General features: G+C 37.7%; 1 protein-coding gene across 1 annotated transcript in view; it reads left to right on the top strand.

Annotated features, from left to right (window-relative positions):
- The window catches only part of LOC102905426 (uncharacterized), a 163,945-nt gene extending 149,995 nt beyond the window's left edge, over window positions 1–13,950 (top strand). The window contains exons 68-75 of the mRNA XM_042275419.2: window positions 4–188; window positions 875–1,094; window positions 1,815–1,930; window positions 5,322–5,448; window positions 7,455–7,669; window positions 8,796–9,018; window positions 11,814–12,006; window positions 13,674–13,950. Coding sequence (XP_042131353.1) covers window positions 4–188; window positions 875–1,094; window positions 1,815–1,930; window positions 5,322–5,448; window positions 7,455–7,669; window positions 8,796–9,018; window positions 11,814–11,846 — 1,119 coding nt within the window. The 3' untranslated portion in view covers window positions 11,847–12,006; window positions 13,674–13,950. The remainder of the gene's footprint in view (window positions 1–3; window positions 189–874; window positions 1,095–1,814; window positions 1,931–5,321; window positions 5,449–7,454; window positions 7,670–8,795; window positions 9,019–11,813; window positions 12,007–13,673) is intronic.
- The last annotated feature ends 4,431 nt before the right edge of the window (window positions 13,951–18,381 follow it).

An 18,381-nucleotide genomic window follows, 5' to 3' on the forward strand; every position in this document is an offset into this window, starting at 1 on the left:
CAGATACAAGCAGGTCAAGAATTTTTTACCAATTTCAGAGAAATTTATACTACTTCAGTAATGAACCAGCTGGAACTCAGAATCCAAAGTCTGGAAAGCAAGATCTCTGAAATGAAGATTCAAACATGTGATGATGTAATAGTGCTGGAAAACTATAACAAACTTCATCAATCACATAAACTGAGACAGTGAGTCAAGACAAAGAATTATGTAGATTAGTAATTTAGCTCCGCAATCATCTGTCACGAAAGTATATTTTAACAAAATGACATTATATATTTAAAGACTAACTAGAAAATACAGTCCTGGAAAACAACAATGACAAATGAACTGAGTTGTAGGAAGCTAATCAGGATGACATTTCCCTTTTATATACTGGTGTGTTCTCTCTTAGTATTCTCATATTTATCCTGGTTTCTTAGATTTTTTTCAATAAATTTGTTGATGCTTTTTTATTAATATACTTATATTGCTACAAATTTGCTTGTCCACATTCCCAGAGATATAAGTGTTGAATGAACACTTGAGTGTTTTCTAGAATGTTGTAGCATTAACTCTCAGTGCCAAGGACAGCTGGCACTCCCCCTTCTGGATATTGTTTACTACTAGGCAACTGACCTTGACTCTGACCCTGAGCATTCCCACTAGAGAAAAACCTAGACACAAACAGTTCTTTTGAACACTTATACTCTTCATAAAGGCACACTCACAGCATAGGAAAATATTAACATGGCATGAAATATTTCATACAGTGCTTCCAAATAATTCCTTCTTCAATGTGTAGTGCTGTGTGGGAGACAGATCAGCCAAGGTCTATGTCTGACCAGTTGGTTAGGGGAAAAATGAAAGACTACTGGCCTCCCATTCTTCACAGGACTGAAGCCCAGCTGAAGGAGGTCACTGCCCAGTTCCTCATGCTGATTCAACACAACATGTCATTACTAAACATGCTAAGCTCCATACTTGCCTCGGAGTGTTGCTGTGTCGCAAGTTTTCAGAGCAGTTTGGGAAGTCTCTTTACCCAAGAGAACATGGTGACTCCCACTTCAGGCCCACAATCTTCAAAGCACCACATAACAGCCAACCTGGGTGTGGTTAGTATTTCTATAATTTTTATCCTCTGAGTAATATGATTTTTGATGTGCAAACTACTGAATTATTTAGTTTTTTAAATACTTTTAAAATTTCATTCCTGTTTATTTAGTATTTTGGAGGGATGAACAGCAGGCAGGTTGAGGCCAGAGGACAGCTTGGGTATGTTCATTGTCTCTTCCAAATATGTGTTCCCTAATGCTTAGAACTGAGTTCGTCAGGTTTGGTCAAAGATGCTTTGACCTGCAGAACCCTAACCCTGGTCCTGTTCTGCATCTCTCCAGTATTGGTTGATAGAAAATGCAAACCCCTGTGTGGATGTGTGATGTTAGTAATGGTGTTTTCACTTAGAGTCAGTTACACCTAAAACACATAATCAGAAGCAGGCACTTCCTGAAAGTGAAATGTTTCTGGGGCATCCTCAGATGCAGGCACAACCAGAAACCAAATGCAACCACAACCATAAAAACAATTATTAACAGGCATAAGCTAAAAAAAAGTTGTGTTTGTTATATAAATTTCAGCCATATAAAAGGGTGAAAACGTCAATCAAATTGAGTTGCTTTAGAAAAAGTCCCCTGCTTTCTTTCACTTGTATGTCTGTCAGCATGCTATTACAACATCTAGAGAATCTGCCTAGCTTGGTGAACCTGTGAGAAACAACAGGTCCCAGAAAGAACAAGTTCTGTATTTTTAAAAACTAACTTCCCACCTTTTCAAAGTCTGCAGATGGCAATGAAGATTTCAATAAAGAGCTCATCAAGTTAGTTCTGTGTCCACAGCCTGAGCTGGATCACACAGAGAAGAAACGCATGGAACTAGCTAAAGAGAAAACTCTGTAAGATTTTAGTATTTCATATCTGTTTCAGCATTCACTCTTTGTTTTTGCTATACTTGTACAAAAATCAAAGTAGGAATTCATCTTATATTTGCATTTTCTTACCTAAATTATAGCAGTTAAAATTTACCTCAGAAATGCTAAACAAAATTGTCCCTTATATCGTACAGAGTATGCCAAAAAGATTTTCCATAGACCACACTCACAGACATATTCACAGTCACCACAGGTAGGCTCACACACATAGATGCCCCTTTGTCCTCTGGATTAGGAATCAACATCACCACAATAACATGCTGTTTCCTGAGACTGTAGGAACTGGTATAACTCTCCACTTGTCCAGCAGTTTGCTTTTCTGCAAGCTGTAATTAGGCTCTGGGATTTGGTGGGCACTCTACATAAAAAGCAATCAAGAATGTCCAACCTTTTTCCAAATTTAGATTTCTTCTTAGCAAGTAAGTAGATGAGCAGACCTAGAGTTTGCTGTGCCCCTGAGTCCATTTTCAATTAGACACCGGACAGCACTGTAAGGGCCACATCATGTTGCGCCCCATCTCTATGGATGTTTCCTTTACTCTGACAACATCTGAAAACTAGAAAATAGGCTTAGGAAAAAAAGAGAGGAGAACATTCTTTGCCCAGAAGAATACAATGATGATAGGCATGGAATGGTTTTCACATACATACCATCTTACCCATCCCTTGGCATTGGGAGGGGATTGATTGAGAACACCTGGCAGAAACCCAAATCCATGTACATTGCTTTTTGTCATGTTTCTAATCAATTGCCTGATAAAAGCAACTTAAAGGAGGAAGATTTTTATTCTCCAACAGAATCTGAATCAATAGTTCCCATCTTGGCAAAGAAGGCATGGTGGAGGGTAGTGCTTGCCCACTTTGTTCACATCCCCATAGACCAAGAACCAGAAAGACCCAGAAGCGGCATGAGAGTATGACCCTCTAGCACTTCCCCCATGGGCTTACATGTCAAGCCAGGTCCCATGTTCTCAGGAACCACAGTCTCTCCAATCAGCAGCACTAGATACAGACCAAGCCTTCACTCTCATGAGTCTGCAGGCATATTATATTGCCTTCCAAATCACAACACTATGTATATTCAAGTCACTTATACAAAATGACATGCTATTTATACATAACATAGTCATGCCTACCAATAATTTTGTCATCTGTAGGTTATTTTTTTTCTTACTAAGTTTAAAAATATTCTTTGTTTTTTCCCTTTTATTGAAAATAGATTCTTGTAGCATGAATCTTAAAAATCTTATTAATAAAACAAACCCGGAGCCAGGTATTAGGGTGAACACTGAAAGATTAGAGAAACAGAACCAGCCACAGCTAACCTCACCTCGCCAATTTCTCAGCTGACCTCATTTCCTCAAACTGGAAGCCTCTGTGTCCTCATCCGAATGGATCTCAGCTGAACTGCTGCTCAGAAGCCTAAAAGCTTAACCAACTTCTAGTTCCTGGTCCTCACGCCTTATATACCTTTTTGCTCCCTGCCATCACTTTCTGGGATTAAAGGCGTGTGTCACCATGCCTGGCTGTTTCCAGTATGGCTTTGAACTCATAGAGATCCAGATGGATCTGATCTCTGCCTCTGGAATGCTAGGATTAAAGGCATGTGCTACCACTGCCTAACCTCTATGTTTAATATTATGGCTGTTCTGTTCTCTGACCCCCAGATAAGTTTATCGGGGTGCACAATATATCAACCACAGATTCTTTTCTTCTACAATATATCCTGATTACAGTTTCCCCTCCCTCTACCCTTCCCAGTTCCTCCCCGCCTCTCTTGCCATCTGGATCCACTCCCTTTCTGTCTCTCATTAGAAAAGAACAGGCTTCTAAGAGATAACAAGCAAACATAACAAAATAAAATAGAGCAAGATAAAATAAAAACGATTGCATCAAAATTGTATAAAGCAAACCAAGAGATAGAAAAGAGCCCAAGAACAGGCACAAGAATCAGAGACCCACTCATTCACACACTCAGGGGTTCCATAAAAATAATAAACTGAAGACTATAATATATACTTAGAGGACCTGTTACAGACCCATGTAGGCCCTGTGCATGATGCTTCTGTCTCTGTGAGTTCATATGAACTTTGCTCAGTTGATTTAGAGGGACTCGTTCACCTGGTATCCTCCATCCCCTCTGGCCCTTACACTTTTTCTACCTCCTCCTCCACAGGGTTCCCTAAGCCCTGAGAAGAGGAATCTGATGGAGACATCCCATTTAGAGCTGTGTGTTGCAAGGTCCCTCTCTGTGTGTGATGTCTGGCTGTGGGTCTCTGCATTTGTTCCCATCTGTTGCAGGAGTAAATTCCTCTGATGATGGCTGAATAAGGCACTGATCTAAGAGTATAGCGGACTGTCATTAGGCATCATTTTATCACTTTTTATAAAAGGCCAGTAGTATTTGGTTTTACCATAGTTCTCTGGGCTATCTAGTCTCTGGGTCTTGGTCACCTAAGTAGTGTTAGATATGCATTCCATCTGGTAAAGTAGTCCATCAGTCAAGATATTGGTTGGTTACTCCCATAGGCTTTGGGCCACCATTACCCTAGCATATTTTGCAGACAGGACAGCATTGCAGATCAAAGATTTTGTGACTGGGTTGGTGTTTAAGTTTTTCTTTAGTAGCCTAGAAAGTACCTTCCCATTAAAAAGGAACTAGAATGTAGGGGTGAAGTTCTATATAGGTACCCGGTCGAACACTCCATGTTCAGTGAGTTGTGTGGGTGTTTTCTTCAGCAATAAGGTTTTGCTGTCAGTTTGTGGAGTGCAACCTGTTTTAATACCATATATAATTCAAGTTGAAAGCAGAAATCATTGTACTAAATTCATTGACTACAGAGTGGAAATAAGATCTGTCTCAGTACATATTCAGTATTTTCCAATAGTTCCTTTGAGACCTCTTGGATTTCTTGGTTATAAACCCATAAATAAGGAAGTCTGACAGTACACACACAGAGAAAGAGAGAGAGAATATGTATGTTTTATACATACATACATATATATATATACATATATATATTCAATTTTTATCCGTGTGTATGTGTGAAGGTCGAAGAACCATATCATGATGTCAGTTCTCATCTTCTCCCTTTTGTGGATTCTGGGGACTGAATTTAGGTTATGAGACTCACACAGAGAGTCCTATATTTTCTCATTCATTATTCGGGCTCAATGTGAGCTATTTATATGCTGTGTGTGTCTTAATAATTTCCTTCATATTATTTACTTGAGGTTGTAATTTGTAAATGCTTTCCAATAAAGTTAGTTTGAAACAAATGAGACTCAATGTACATACTTTGCAAATGTTTACTTCTTTGAAGCTATCACTAACTCAGTCTTTACATTCTTATAGAAGCAAAAAGTGTTTCAAATGGACAAAAACGTCAGCTGAGCGTCAAAATGGAGAGCAGAGTTACTCTGATGTTTCGAACACCAGGCAATTTGAAAAGGATAGTCCAATTGATTTACCAAGACATGAGGTACTTTTCCAGGACTTGGGGGACCCAAAAAAGTCAGTTTGGTAAATAAACCTCTCAATACTTTAACAGTAAGTGAAAAGTTTTAAAAATGCTACCAGCTTGATATCAATAAAAAAAAGTTGTCAGTTTCCCATTCAAAGAAGAAACAATTGATTCTCTCTTGCCTCAAAGCACAGGTGATATCTAAAAACCAAGCAACAGGCATTGTATGACTGCCTCCATGCCACAAGGACGCTACCAAAGGGGATGGTTCAGCTGAGCAATAATGATGATATGGAAAATGAAATTCAGTCATGTGTAGAATTCCAATGTCTGTTATTTTGCCAGTCCCAAATAAAATTCAGTGATTATACTTTCCAGTCACATTCTGCACTGACAGTACTCTTCTATAATAGTTTAAAAAAAAACCCTCAGCCCTAAATGGAACATAGACACTGCACTCCTTTTTCCAAAGGCTCAGGGACCATTCCGGAGACTGCACAGAAAGAGTATGAGTTTGGAAGTGGTGGATAACTGACTGCAGGTATCACCATTTGTCAACTACATCTGAAACTGTACTTGTCTCTCTTTCCATTATCCTGTACTTCCTAATTTTCTTTTTTAAAAAAAATTAAACACATTTACAGAGTCATAAGAATTTGAATTGAAAGGACATGACATAATCTTCTTGCTCAATAGTATGGCCTTTTCTAAAGGAGACTAAATTCTCTGAAGTTCTACACTGGCTCATTTCAGATTTATCATCTGACAATTTATTTCTCAATTATCCAAAATTTAGTGAGTTAAACAACATTATTATGTTCCCAAATCTACAGATTGGGAAAATCTTGATAAGGAAGGGTCATCTCTTCTCCTGTGACATTCAGGTGGGACAGACTGAAAGGGTAGGGCGATGGAGTCCTATGGAGTGTTATTCCCTGATGTGTCGGCTTGCTTTGGATATTGTTACTCGGTGCTGGCAGGCTCTTCATTTTCAGCAGGGTGGTGGAACACTCATGTGGGAACACCTGGGCTTTCCTTGTAGACTAACGTCCTTACAACATGGTGATGAGATTGATACAAAGCACTTTCTAAACTGTCATAGGAAGTCACGGTCATGAATTTATCAGAGTCTGTTCATTAGAAGCATGTTTAAGGTTTTCCTATATTCGATCATTTGTGAAATGAATATTAAAGAGTAACAGGTTCTCAATTTTTATATTATGTCCTAAAGAGTTATACAGTCTAACTACTGAGAATTAGTCTGATTTTTACACAACTTCTATCAAATAATCATTATTATGGATGAAGCCAACTTTAATTTACAAATTTAAAACCATTCCTCTTCACTGTGAGGGTTGTGTGGAAGACAGAGAGGACAGGTCACAGTGTGGCGACTTGGTTGGGATGGAAGGAGCTCGCTCTCTAAGGAAATGCTTCAGTTCATTTGACCCCAGCTGTTAGCAGTTCCTCCCAGAGGGGATTCTTCTCACTCACTCCTCTGCCAGTTCTCTTGGAGCTGCTGTATAACAGACGATTCCCTTTCCCATGGCTCTTGCATTTTTCTCCATTGACCTTTACAACCTTCATGTCAGCCTTTCTGAAGCATTTATGATTTTATATTCTAGGTCCAGAGAATAACATACTCTGAAAATGATTTTAATTTCAATTATTCTCTCTTCATATTTTTAAAACATTGTGTACTTTTTTTCAAAAATATCTAACTCCATGGCAATAACATAAGAGTGATTCAGAGATCAGCTTGCAGGTCAGAAATATAGGACTTACCACGAATGACTCAGAATTCAACACCGCACACAGACACAAATATGCACATATAAGCCTACATCTGCTTTATTTATGTTTTTAGTTCACATCAAATGTAGACAACATTGTCGATAAGTACTTTAAGGCTACCTTTTTCACACATTCAACATTCAAAATCATTGACTTGAAACTACAGGAACCAAACACATACGTTTATTGTTATCACAATTTTAAATACATATTTTTTAAATCTCTTTCAGATAAGAGAAGAAAATCAACAAACTTTTGATGACATAATAGGAAATCGTAAAGCTTTATGCATAAGGCCACAGAAATCCACACTTACAAACCTGCAGTCAAAATACCCAGAAGAATTAACTCATCACACCTCATATAAAACTGAACCAAAACAATATGAGGATCCTTATCTAGAAATGGTAAAAATGACAAAGTCATTATCTCGTAAACAACTAAAGTAAGTTAAAATATATATATATATATACATATATTTGTATAGATGTTATATATAATTATGTATTTATATATAAGATTATAGATTATATTTATATGTGTTGTATATAAATTATTTAAATATACATATTTATATAATATACATTTTATATGTATAATATACATGGGGAAAAGAAAGCAAATGTCAATAATTTGTATATGAAGAATAATTATCAGTGAAAGACATCATTAGTTTTTAATAATGTGAAATCAAGCTAGACATTATAATTATGGAATATAATGTGTGTAAATGAGCTAGTTTTCGAAACATTTGCCCAAAGTGGTTTCTATTTTCCAAGTTTGATTGGTGGGGCACTTTCCCCCACAGTATCCTTACCCTGTATCTTTTATATAATTACACAATCTAAAGTTGTAGATCTGAACACCCATGAATTTTTAAATTAATAGTTTAACTATTGTTTGAGTATGATACTTAAGCTCGGGGGTCAAGCAGGGCTAGTGCTACCCCCCTGGGCCAATTCCAGCACTGTGTAAACTGACTTTCAGCTCTGTTCCCGGTGTTACCACTGCAGGGCTTGGAGAGCTGGTCCTCCTAAGTTTTTCTGTGCTGTATAAACTCATGAGGAGAAGGCTAACACGAAGGTGAAGATAAGCAGAATTTAAAAGTGGTTAAAACAGTTCCTTGTTCGTTGGGAGGGATTTGTGGCCCTGTCCATCATGACACGGGATGAACGGTCTCAGAAGCTGCTTTACTTCCTTTTGGCTCCTGTTACAGTCAAGGAAATTATCAAAGACACCATCTCACACAGACTCTTGGCAGATACCAAAACACCATCAAAAATCTTACATGAGAGCCCATCCAGGAGACAGCCGCTTAACCTGCTAAGCCACACATCAGCGACAGCCATTTTCCTGCCCCGTGCATTGTCTGATTTTCTTTTTAGTTTGGAACCTGGAAACACAATTATTTCCAGTTCAATTTTAAGTCATAACTGTACACATTACTCATCTAACATATTTACGGTGTTCAGACATTGTTGGATGGGGAAATTCATTTACTCTTTTGCCGTTTTTAGGGAGTCCTTCACGGGAACATGGGATGCTCATGTTTTCCCTTGTGATCTTCACAGGTCTAAGGACAGGCGAGATGAGGCCATGAGGAATAACTTTGAGAAAATGAAGCTTTATGGTTCTGCACTGAACATGTACGCAACGAGCCCTGCTCCGGGGTTTGCGGCTGGCCATCCCCGCAACAGTCGGAAACGCAGCGGAAGCTTCATTCAAGAAGAACCATTGGTCCCAGGCTCCAGGCCACTGCACTTTGTGGAGAGTCTGGGCAGCTATCTGGGCAGGGTCAGCTGCGCTATACTTTTCGATTATGGTTTCAGACGTCTGTTATAATTCTTATTTTTAATTTGGTGATAAATTAATCTCACAATTTTGTGTTAATATGGAAGAAAACCAATTTGATACATTTTTAAATCCTCGGAGCTTTCACTTTCAGCCATAACCTTTTCTTAATTTTGGTCAATAGGTGTAAATACTAAAACATACTGAACTTTCTTTAAAAGCTATATCGAAGCTTTTAGAAGCTAGAATTTTTTTTTTCTGTAGTTACAGGCAGACTTTGAAAAGGATTGGCTGAACTCCGGGAGGCAGAGGCAGGTGGATCTCTGTGAGTTCAAGGACAGCCTGGTCTCCAAAGCGAGTTCCAGGAAAGGTGCAAAGCTACACAGAGAAACCCTGTCTCTAAAAAAAAAAAAAAAATCCTCCATTCCTCCAGCACCCTCCGCTGTCCACATCTTCTGACATCTAAACATCACTCTTAGGTGGATGCTTCAAATATAAAGAAATCTAAGAGGAATATAATTTTCATGAAGGGTCTATACCTTCAAAATCAAAGAAGATTAAGAATATACCCTTAATTTATGTTTCAATTGCCTCATGATGATTTCAATTTTGATTCAATGTGATTATTGCTGCACACTCTTTATTATCATTAAGGTTGTTTCCTTAAGACTGATATGATGTTTCAAAGTGCAGTTCATTAAGCTTTTGGACCTTGCTCTCACAAGAGGGCTTGGAAGCTAAGATTACAGCTATCCAATGCCTTTCAATTGCTACTTCCTTAAAGATAAGAATTCTGAAAAAAAAAAAAGAATTCTATTTCTCCTCTCCGCAATCTCATGTGAGATTCCACGCTATCTTCATATTCTTTGGAGTTGTAAGAAGAACATTTTTCATCTAAACACATGGAAAGCTTTTTTAAGATTACAATTTATTTTTTTTTAATTTTTTCCAATTATTCACTGCTACAAACATTGGAATTGTTATTTTAAGGATTTATTAATTGTTATTTAACATTCATCAGAATTTCTTTGATTAAAGTTTCAATAATCGTCCTTATCTATGTATCAAAGATGATTGCAACCATCACACATCACATCACTTGCACCGTATGTAAGGAAACACAATGCTTGACTTGTTTCCAGATGAATCTCTACTACTGGAACAATTTTTGGTCTAGGGTGATTTGTAAAAGCAAAATATTCATTTGTAGAAAATACAAAAAGTAGTTTTTTACTATGTATATGCTGTTATTGAAACACCCATTCAACCAATAAAATGATCCCTATTTTTCAGGATCTTCTCAATATCAGAAAGTATCTTAGATTCATATTAACTAGGGCCTCAACTCTCTCACCCAGCAGGCATCTTTAAAAATGATAGAAGAGAAAAAAGTTTAAAATTTCCTGATAAAGTTGGCAACCAAGTCTATTAGAAGGGGGAAAAATAAACAAATCCCAAGCAGATGGAAATTCTTTTTCATTGTTTTGGTGCCAGCACCAGGAAATGAAACTTGATGACTGTGTGGGATGACGGCGCCAATTCAGTGCGCAGGACTTGTGGCTCCCGTCCTGACCGATTCTTATCGCAACAGAAAAGAATTTCAGGATTAGTCAGAAAGCCAGACCAAAATGAGCAACTCATTTGTTAATTGAGCAGAAAGGCTACACACTCAAGAGAGAAGATCAAAAGTTAGAAAAGGAACGTGCCCGAATGTCTCGGCCGTAACCATCACTGGGACTTCGAGGCTACTGAATTCAGCCCCTAGGTTTCGATATTAGGGAAAGCATGCGCTGCCAGACTGACTTTTCTTTCTTTTTAGTGTGTGGTTTAAATCACTCCCTCACTTTTCATAACTAAGTGAGTAAGTGTGATCAATCCAGTGGGAAGGTATCAAAATTACTGGTAAAGTGCTGATTGTTTCACCTGGAGAAAGTCACGAAGCAACAAAATTCAAGTTTCACTTGTGATTCTGGCTTGTATTTCTCCTACTATTCAAAGTAAATTTGTTGTCGAAATTTTTGGTCATAATCCAGATAGCATAATATTTTAAATATTTTTCCGTCAGTATAGTTTCATACGCCATTATGACAATAATAGTTTCTTCTTTTGCGTATTTAATGTTTTGAAAATTGGTCACAGAGCACGTTAAATTATTAATTATCTGAAGGCAGAAAACTGAATGTTTCTCTAAAGTAAAATCTATTAAAGTGAAAAAATCAGATTATATTTTTCTTTAAGGGAATTCTTTTGCTAAGAATTATAAAGTAATGCATTTGGAATAAAGTAAGAGTTAAGTGGATTAATCTCTCTACTGAAATGATGAAGCCACATCCCCGAAATGGTGTGTAAAAATAGGCAAATGTTAATTGCGGTTTTTACTCAATGTGACCTCAGCAACATTCCACATATAATCTACTCCTCTAAGCATATTTACATTTATCTGATCCAACTTAAGTGATGACTTTCAAACTATTCCCCAAGAACAGGAGGTCCCTACAAGTATTATTCAAAGGTCACACTTTTCCAGTTTTATATATTTTTAATTAGCATGCAAAGTATTAGGTCTCATTTTGGCATTTTCAAGCATAACTTATTTCTGGTGACAACTCTCCCACCCTGCCACCCTCCTTTTCTTTCTTTCTTTCTTTCTTTCTTTCTTTCTTTCTTTCTTTCTCTCTCTCTCTCTCTCTCTCTCTCTCTCTCTCTCTCTCTCTTTCTTTCTTTCTTTCTTTTGAGTACCATTCCTATATTAACATTTCTTGTTTAACAGAAATCTTATATTATTTGAACTTTTGCAGACATGGCAGCAATTGTACAATGATTACTACTAAAGAAGACAAAGAAGACGTATTACTGAAACGTACAAATGAAGTTTAATCAGTTCTGAAACAAATTACCATAAATAATAAATGGCTTCAGTTTCCTTTGTTCAGCTAATACATACAACATTCAATATTTTTGTTGCATACATAAAATGAAAGACGTGAAAATGTGAGTTTCGAATTATTCTTCATTTATTATCTTCCTTTCTACTCTTCTTGGTTAATTATTTATTTGTGAGGGAGTGTGCTGCCGCCGTGAAGAGGAAGGGAGGGTAAACAGGCCTGGACTTGCCCCGCCCCGCCCCGTAGTCCTTGCATCCCTAGGAGAGTCCACTCTTCTCCACTCTCCAAGAGCACTGTTCCTCCACACTTCTGGGCTCCTGGGCAGGCAAATGAATACTACTGTGAGGGAGGCCCCTCCTCAAGAAGGTGGCCTGCCTGTGCCTGGTGATGGAGACAGTGGCACTCCTGGATTCTGCAGACACCAGGGAACCGCTGGGAAGGGAGGGCAGAGTTGAGAGCCCCAGTGGGAGAGGCAAGGGCTTCCCCCACTTCTGCCAGCCTAGTCCCTTCCCTGTCCAGATACCCAACGTGCAGGACACCGGGCAAGCTGAATGGCTGGCCAGGGCCCCCTGCCCCTATGGCAGGTACTTGAGACTGCGATACTTTGGTGGAGAAATTAGTATGAAATGAGAAGTGTGCCCTCAGTTTTCTTCTGGAGAATTACAACGCTCTGCTAACTTGTATGACTATCATCCATGGAGTAAAGGCCAGGCATTCTATAAATGGAATACGAAAAGATAATTACACCCCACCCAAGGCCCAACCCAAATCTCATGGAGTAGTGGTTATTTGCTGTCATTTGGAAACAGAGGATCTATGGCCTGAATAAATAAATATGACTACAGAAATTGTACCTGGATTACAGACATATTTAATTAACGAATTTAAGGATTGGGCTAAATGATGTTTTGTATAGCCACATAAAAAATTGGAATAAAAAAATATAAAACTGTTGCTTGGATCTGAATAATGGGCAATATAAAACTAATCACTTTTATTCTGAGTTGCACCAAGAGTGCCCCTATACCCCAGGGAAAATCTATTGTCCTTTCAAAGCCAAGAAGGTTATTTTCTTGTATGGTTGCATGGACGAGCATTCTTTTCCTGCTTTCTCAGCAAATAACAAGCTATGAACTTGCATTATTAGATTCACACTCTAAATTTTAGTTTTAAAACAGTACAGATCTCTGTGATGACTTTAGATTTGAGAGGTCATAAGAACAATGACATAACAAATATTTATTAAATAGTCTCTTGTGGAAATGAGGGATTAATATTTATGTGGTATGTATTCAGGATATAAATGATAGAGGACTTCAATGTGTATGTTAAGACCTGCTAGAAAAACAGTGTAAGACAACCAGGAAAATTATGATAAAATAGTCAAACTGTTAAATTAATAGTAGTTGGAAAGCTAGATTTATAAGGCTGGCTGTGATTTATCATATTATTAAGGTTAAGACAGATTGTAGTACTCACCCTAGGATTATGGTTCAGTAATGGATTTCATAGTAAACTGAGTAGGCAGAGTGATAGGGAAGTCCAGCTGTATACTATCATGAAGGCTGTCAACCCCATGTGGCTGCTTCATGATGCTTGAGCTAAAAATTGCTAAAATCCAAAGTGCTTTATGACTAATTAGTGAATAAGTAATCAGTGGTCTTAAGTGTATTGTAAATAAACATACTCTGTGAAAACTAAGCCTCCTAGAGACAAAGAAAATGATGAGCTGTTGTTTCTGTTAATTTAATAAGATAATTTGTATCATTTCAGAATCCCCTAACTTCAGCAAGATGACTATTAATACCACTGAGTCTGCAATAGGAGCATTTACATGTGCCTTACGCAGTCGTAGATGAAAACCATATATAGTAATTTAACAATCAATGCAATTATGCCTGTGGATTATAACAAGTTTGATCACAAATTAATTAATGATGTTCGTTGATGTATTATTATTTGAAACTTAAGAGTTCCTGAAGTGTTTTCAGTATAATTTGTTACTGCAGGTAGGGGAGAAATCCAATAAAGTAATACAATAGAAAATAAATTCCTGTGTTTAGTCATTCAGATTATTGCTTCATTAAGTAATAATTAAGATAGAAGTGAGTGATGTTTCGTAAGACATAAAACTGAATTAGCTAAATTACTGAAGAAGAAAAAAAAAGACAGTACCAAGATGTGACATTTCTCACGAACAGTGTCCTTAGATAGATAATGTTGGCTTGCTGTAAGTTAAATGGAAGAAGACATGTGGTTAGTCTTAGAAAAAAAGTAAGAATGAAAAATTGGGGCTATTTTTGTTGTATTTCTTAAGGGTAGAGTGGATTGTAAGTACAATTATTAAGATTTGGGAGATCAAATTTATTCAAATCATAGAGGATTTTGAATACCGTGTTAAATCAATATGGAAGTGGCCAACATGACTTTTAGCATGTGATTCAACTTGAAACATAATGTATTCCACACAAATGAGATACTGTCACAGCCCCACAGCTGCATAGCAGGCCATTCAAACTAGAATAATGGGAACTACAAATAATAATGTACGATGGAAGGTTAAGATAACTAGGGCTCCTACAATAATATACACAATATTATGTCCTCTAAGTATAGCATGGTAAGGATAAGGAGAGTTCAGTAGGTTAGGGTACATAAAAGGAATGTATAATATGTTAAGGTAATTTGAAGGCATTTTTGGTAACTGAAAATTCACAATTCAATGAGTAAAATTATGTTTTAAAAACTACCATATTATTCAATTTATTGTAATCTTTCAAAAATTATTATGTTCTGGCCTTAATAATCTTCTTCCCAGGGGCCAAAAGAGAAACTACGAATGGTGTGAATTATTTTTGGGAAAAGAATCTAAGTACACCAAGCTCTTAGTCCGTCTACTTTATTCCTCTGGGATAAAATTCTGTCTACACAGCTTCAGTTCTGTTCTCATGCCTAGCTCCCTTCTTGCCTGCTTTCTCTCTACATTTATCTGCTGTCCCTTCTAAGTTCCATCTTAATTCTCTCATCTTAGTTCTGCCCCATCTTGATCTTTCTTCTCCCATTCTTACCCATCTCATTCTTCCCCATCTGGCTCTTCCTCATCTTCCATCTCATTCTTCTAGTTCCCCAATCCAAATCCTCCTCAGTCTCTGAGGTTTACAGTTATATACCCAGGCAATAGCAGTGCTCTAGTCAAAGCAAGCTCACCAGGCTTGAATTCTTACAGGGTCATAAAGGCAGACAAGAATTTTCCTCAGGCACTGACCATCAGGCTTTCTTTTACAACCCAAAAGGGGAGTGGTAAAGGAGGAGGTCAGCTAAGAGCTAAAATCAGTCAATATATCAGAAAAAAGGAATTTATGTTCTCAAACTACATTCCTAGAGGTGGTTAGGTAAATGTTAGGAGTCTATAATGTTAGTATAAATTGTAAGAAAGGAGGGTCTGAGCTTAATTTACCTTATTCAGGAGATTGTTTGGCCTTGGATGCTTGATACGTATTTCAGATAAAATACACTGTTATGAGTTCTTGGAAGCATACATACCATACAAGAAAATCATTGCAGGAATCGCCTAACATATATATATATATATGAGCTAAAATATCACCAAGACTTCTTAAGCCATGGCTTGACCTTTGGAAAAGTCCTTGACCTTTTCAAGTAGTAGCTTTTGTGATAGTAGCTGAATTCCATTACATTTTCCTGCGGCTTACAGCAACAATCTTTCAAAACATGAGAATTCAAAATTAGGATTAGTGCTAAAGTCATAATTAGGTTTAGTTTGTGAAGCACAGGAAAAGGGGTGTTGAGAAGCAACTTAATTTCAAAGCTTTTCCAGTTTTTCGCTAATTGCCATTTTTCCTTTTTTATTTTATTGAGAATTTCATGTATTCACACGTGTTTTGATCAAATCTACCCTACTCCCTCTCATCCAATGTACACTTTCCCTCCTAACTTTACACACACTTTTTAAAAACCCACTGAGTCCACTTAGTATTCCAATATATGCGTGGGTATAAGGGTATCCACTGGACATGGACAGCCTACCAGGGCTTTCATCCCTGAGGAAAATTGGTATTTTACCTCTCCCAGCAGCAGTCATCATTTACTTGTCAGTAGCTCCTCAGCTAGGAATGGGACATTGTGAGCCCCTCCCCAACCTGTGTTGAAATTTGGTTGCTTTTTTTTAATTAAACATTGTATTTAATATTCATATATGCATATAACGAGTTTGGATCCAACCCAAGCCCCATTCTTTCCCTATCACCGCCTCCGAGAAGAACTTCTCCACAACTTCAGGTGCTCTTTCACTCTTTTGTTAAGTTTAGTTCTACTGAGTCATTCAGTGTTGCCTGAATGTGCATGAGAGTGGGGCCATGCTGCAGCATTGGTAGCAGCCATTCCGGGACTACATCGCGAAAGAAAATTCACTCTTCCTAACCCAGTTGCCATGGAGTACCAATGTTTCCTTAGATAGGGGTGGGACTTCATGAGCCTCACCATCCATGCTGGGATTTTGGCTGGCTTGATCTTTTGCATATCTTGTGAATATAGTCACAGTCACTGTGAGTTCATGAATGCAATTGCACGTTTGTGTCTGTCAAATACTGTTTCACAGTCACCATCCACGACATCTGGCTCTTGCTATCTTTCCTCCTTCTGGTCATGATGATTCCTGAGCCCCGGTGGTATTGATGGGTGTGGTATAGATGTCCCATTTGGAGCTGAGCACTCCACAGTCCCTTATTCTCTCCATTTTGACCTGGCACTGTCTACTACAAGAAGAACCTTCTCCGATAAGGACTGAGAGATTCATTAGTTTAAGGGTTAAAAAGTAACTAGTTCAATGGGCAGTTTATTACTGTGTGTATTTAGCAGAATGGCAATAGTAATTTCTTCCATGAAGCTTGGAACCTACCCAGCCATGGGTTCTAGCTCAGTTAATAATACCAGGCATGGGGTCCATATTATGGACTGGACTTTAAATCCAATCAGAAAGTGATTGGTTGCAGCCTTAACACTTTTGCCACTAATGCAACAGTGGTGTAAATTGCCAAGCCATTTGGTAATACGACTTGAAAGTCTCACATCTGGCTAATATTGATGAGGATCTTTCTTCCCCAGTACTGTGCATAGAACCTTCCAGTTCTATGAAAGCTAGCCAATAGAGATAAAGCTTCCAGGTTAGTATGAACCCTATGTTTCCATATCCTGTGAGTCAGGTATGTGGAACAAGGTACTATCAAGTTCTGGAGAGTAACCAAGAGCAATGGCAGTAGTCTATAATGTTTGGGGGAAGGCCTATGGAAGACTACTGATGAACAACTCAAAAACAGGTAATCCATACCTGACAGTGGGCTTTTTATTTGAGGGCCAATTGTGTCTGGTGAGGCCTTTCCCCCATGCCTATGAGAGGATAATTCCATTCAAACCCCTTTTGTATATGTATAAGTATGTGATTTAGAAAGTTCCCACAATAGGATGTTTCCATATGACATTTCAAACTCTTTAGTATTAATTATCTCTGTTGGCCCTGCCTTCCCATCTTTATACCGCCTGTTTTCTAATAACCATATATATTCCATTTTTTCACTTCCCCTCTTTAGACCACCTGTTTTCTGCCCTTCCTTTAAATCCACTTCCCATAGTATCTCACTAGTGTCCTGCAATTTAAACAGTCATCCTCTAAAAAGTCAGAGTTAACATATCTATATATGAGAGAGAACACGAACACCAAACACGGGCTGGAGAGATGATGAGTCAGCTGTTAAGAGCACTTACTGCTTCAGTGGAGGACCCAGAACCTACATGGTAGCTCAAAGCCTTTTATAACTTCAGTTCCAGGTCATCCAATACCTATTCTGAGTCTCCTTAGGCTCCTGCATGCACAGGGTATACATATGTGCACCCAGTCACTCAGGCACACATATATACACATAAAGTAAAATAAATAAATACTAAGAAAAAAAATTCTTCCAAGAACCAAACCCTTAAACACCTAACACTTGACCCATCACATATTATTATAAATATAGTTACTTTCTTGATATTTTTGTGTGTTAGTATTTACTGATACATATAGAAAATTTGATTTTTTTTCTTAACCCTATATATCTTGAAATTTTGCAGGATTTGTTCATTAGTGCTGATAGTTTTCATGAGGATCATTTGGGAATTTTTAGGGTCATATACTATCAAGTCCTCTGTAAGTAGACACACTCTGATTGCTTCTGCTCAGGCTCGGATGCCTTTACTATGGTTCTTGTTTAATTTTCTAGGTAGAATTTCAAATATCATGTAAATATCAGAGGTAAAAGTAGATGTTTAGAGAGATGTGGATTACGCAGAAAGCTTTGGGCTTTAGTGTCATAAAAATGTGCATATAAGTGATGCAAATAATCAGTATTCTATTTCATAATCATTTTTCAAAATCCAATGGAATAAATGATAAACACAACAGTGCCAGATAAAGACCCACGGA

This window comes from Peromyscus maniculatus, chromosome 4 (assembly GCF_049852395.1).
Source record: "Peromyscus maniculatus bairdii isolate BWxNUB_F1_BW_parent chromosome 4, HU_Pman_BW_mat_3.1, whole genome shotgun sequence".
Taxonomy (NCBI): Eukaryota; Metazoa; Chordata; class Mammalia; order Rodentia; family Cricetidae; genus Peromyscus; species Peromyscus maniculatus.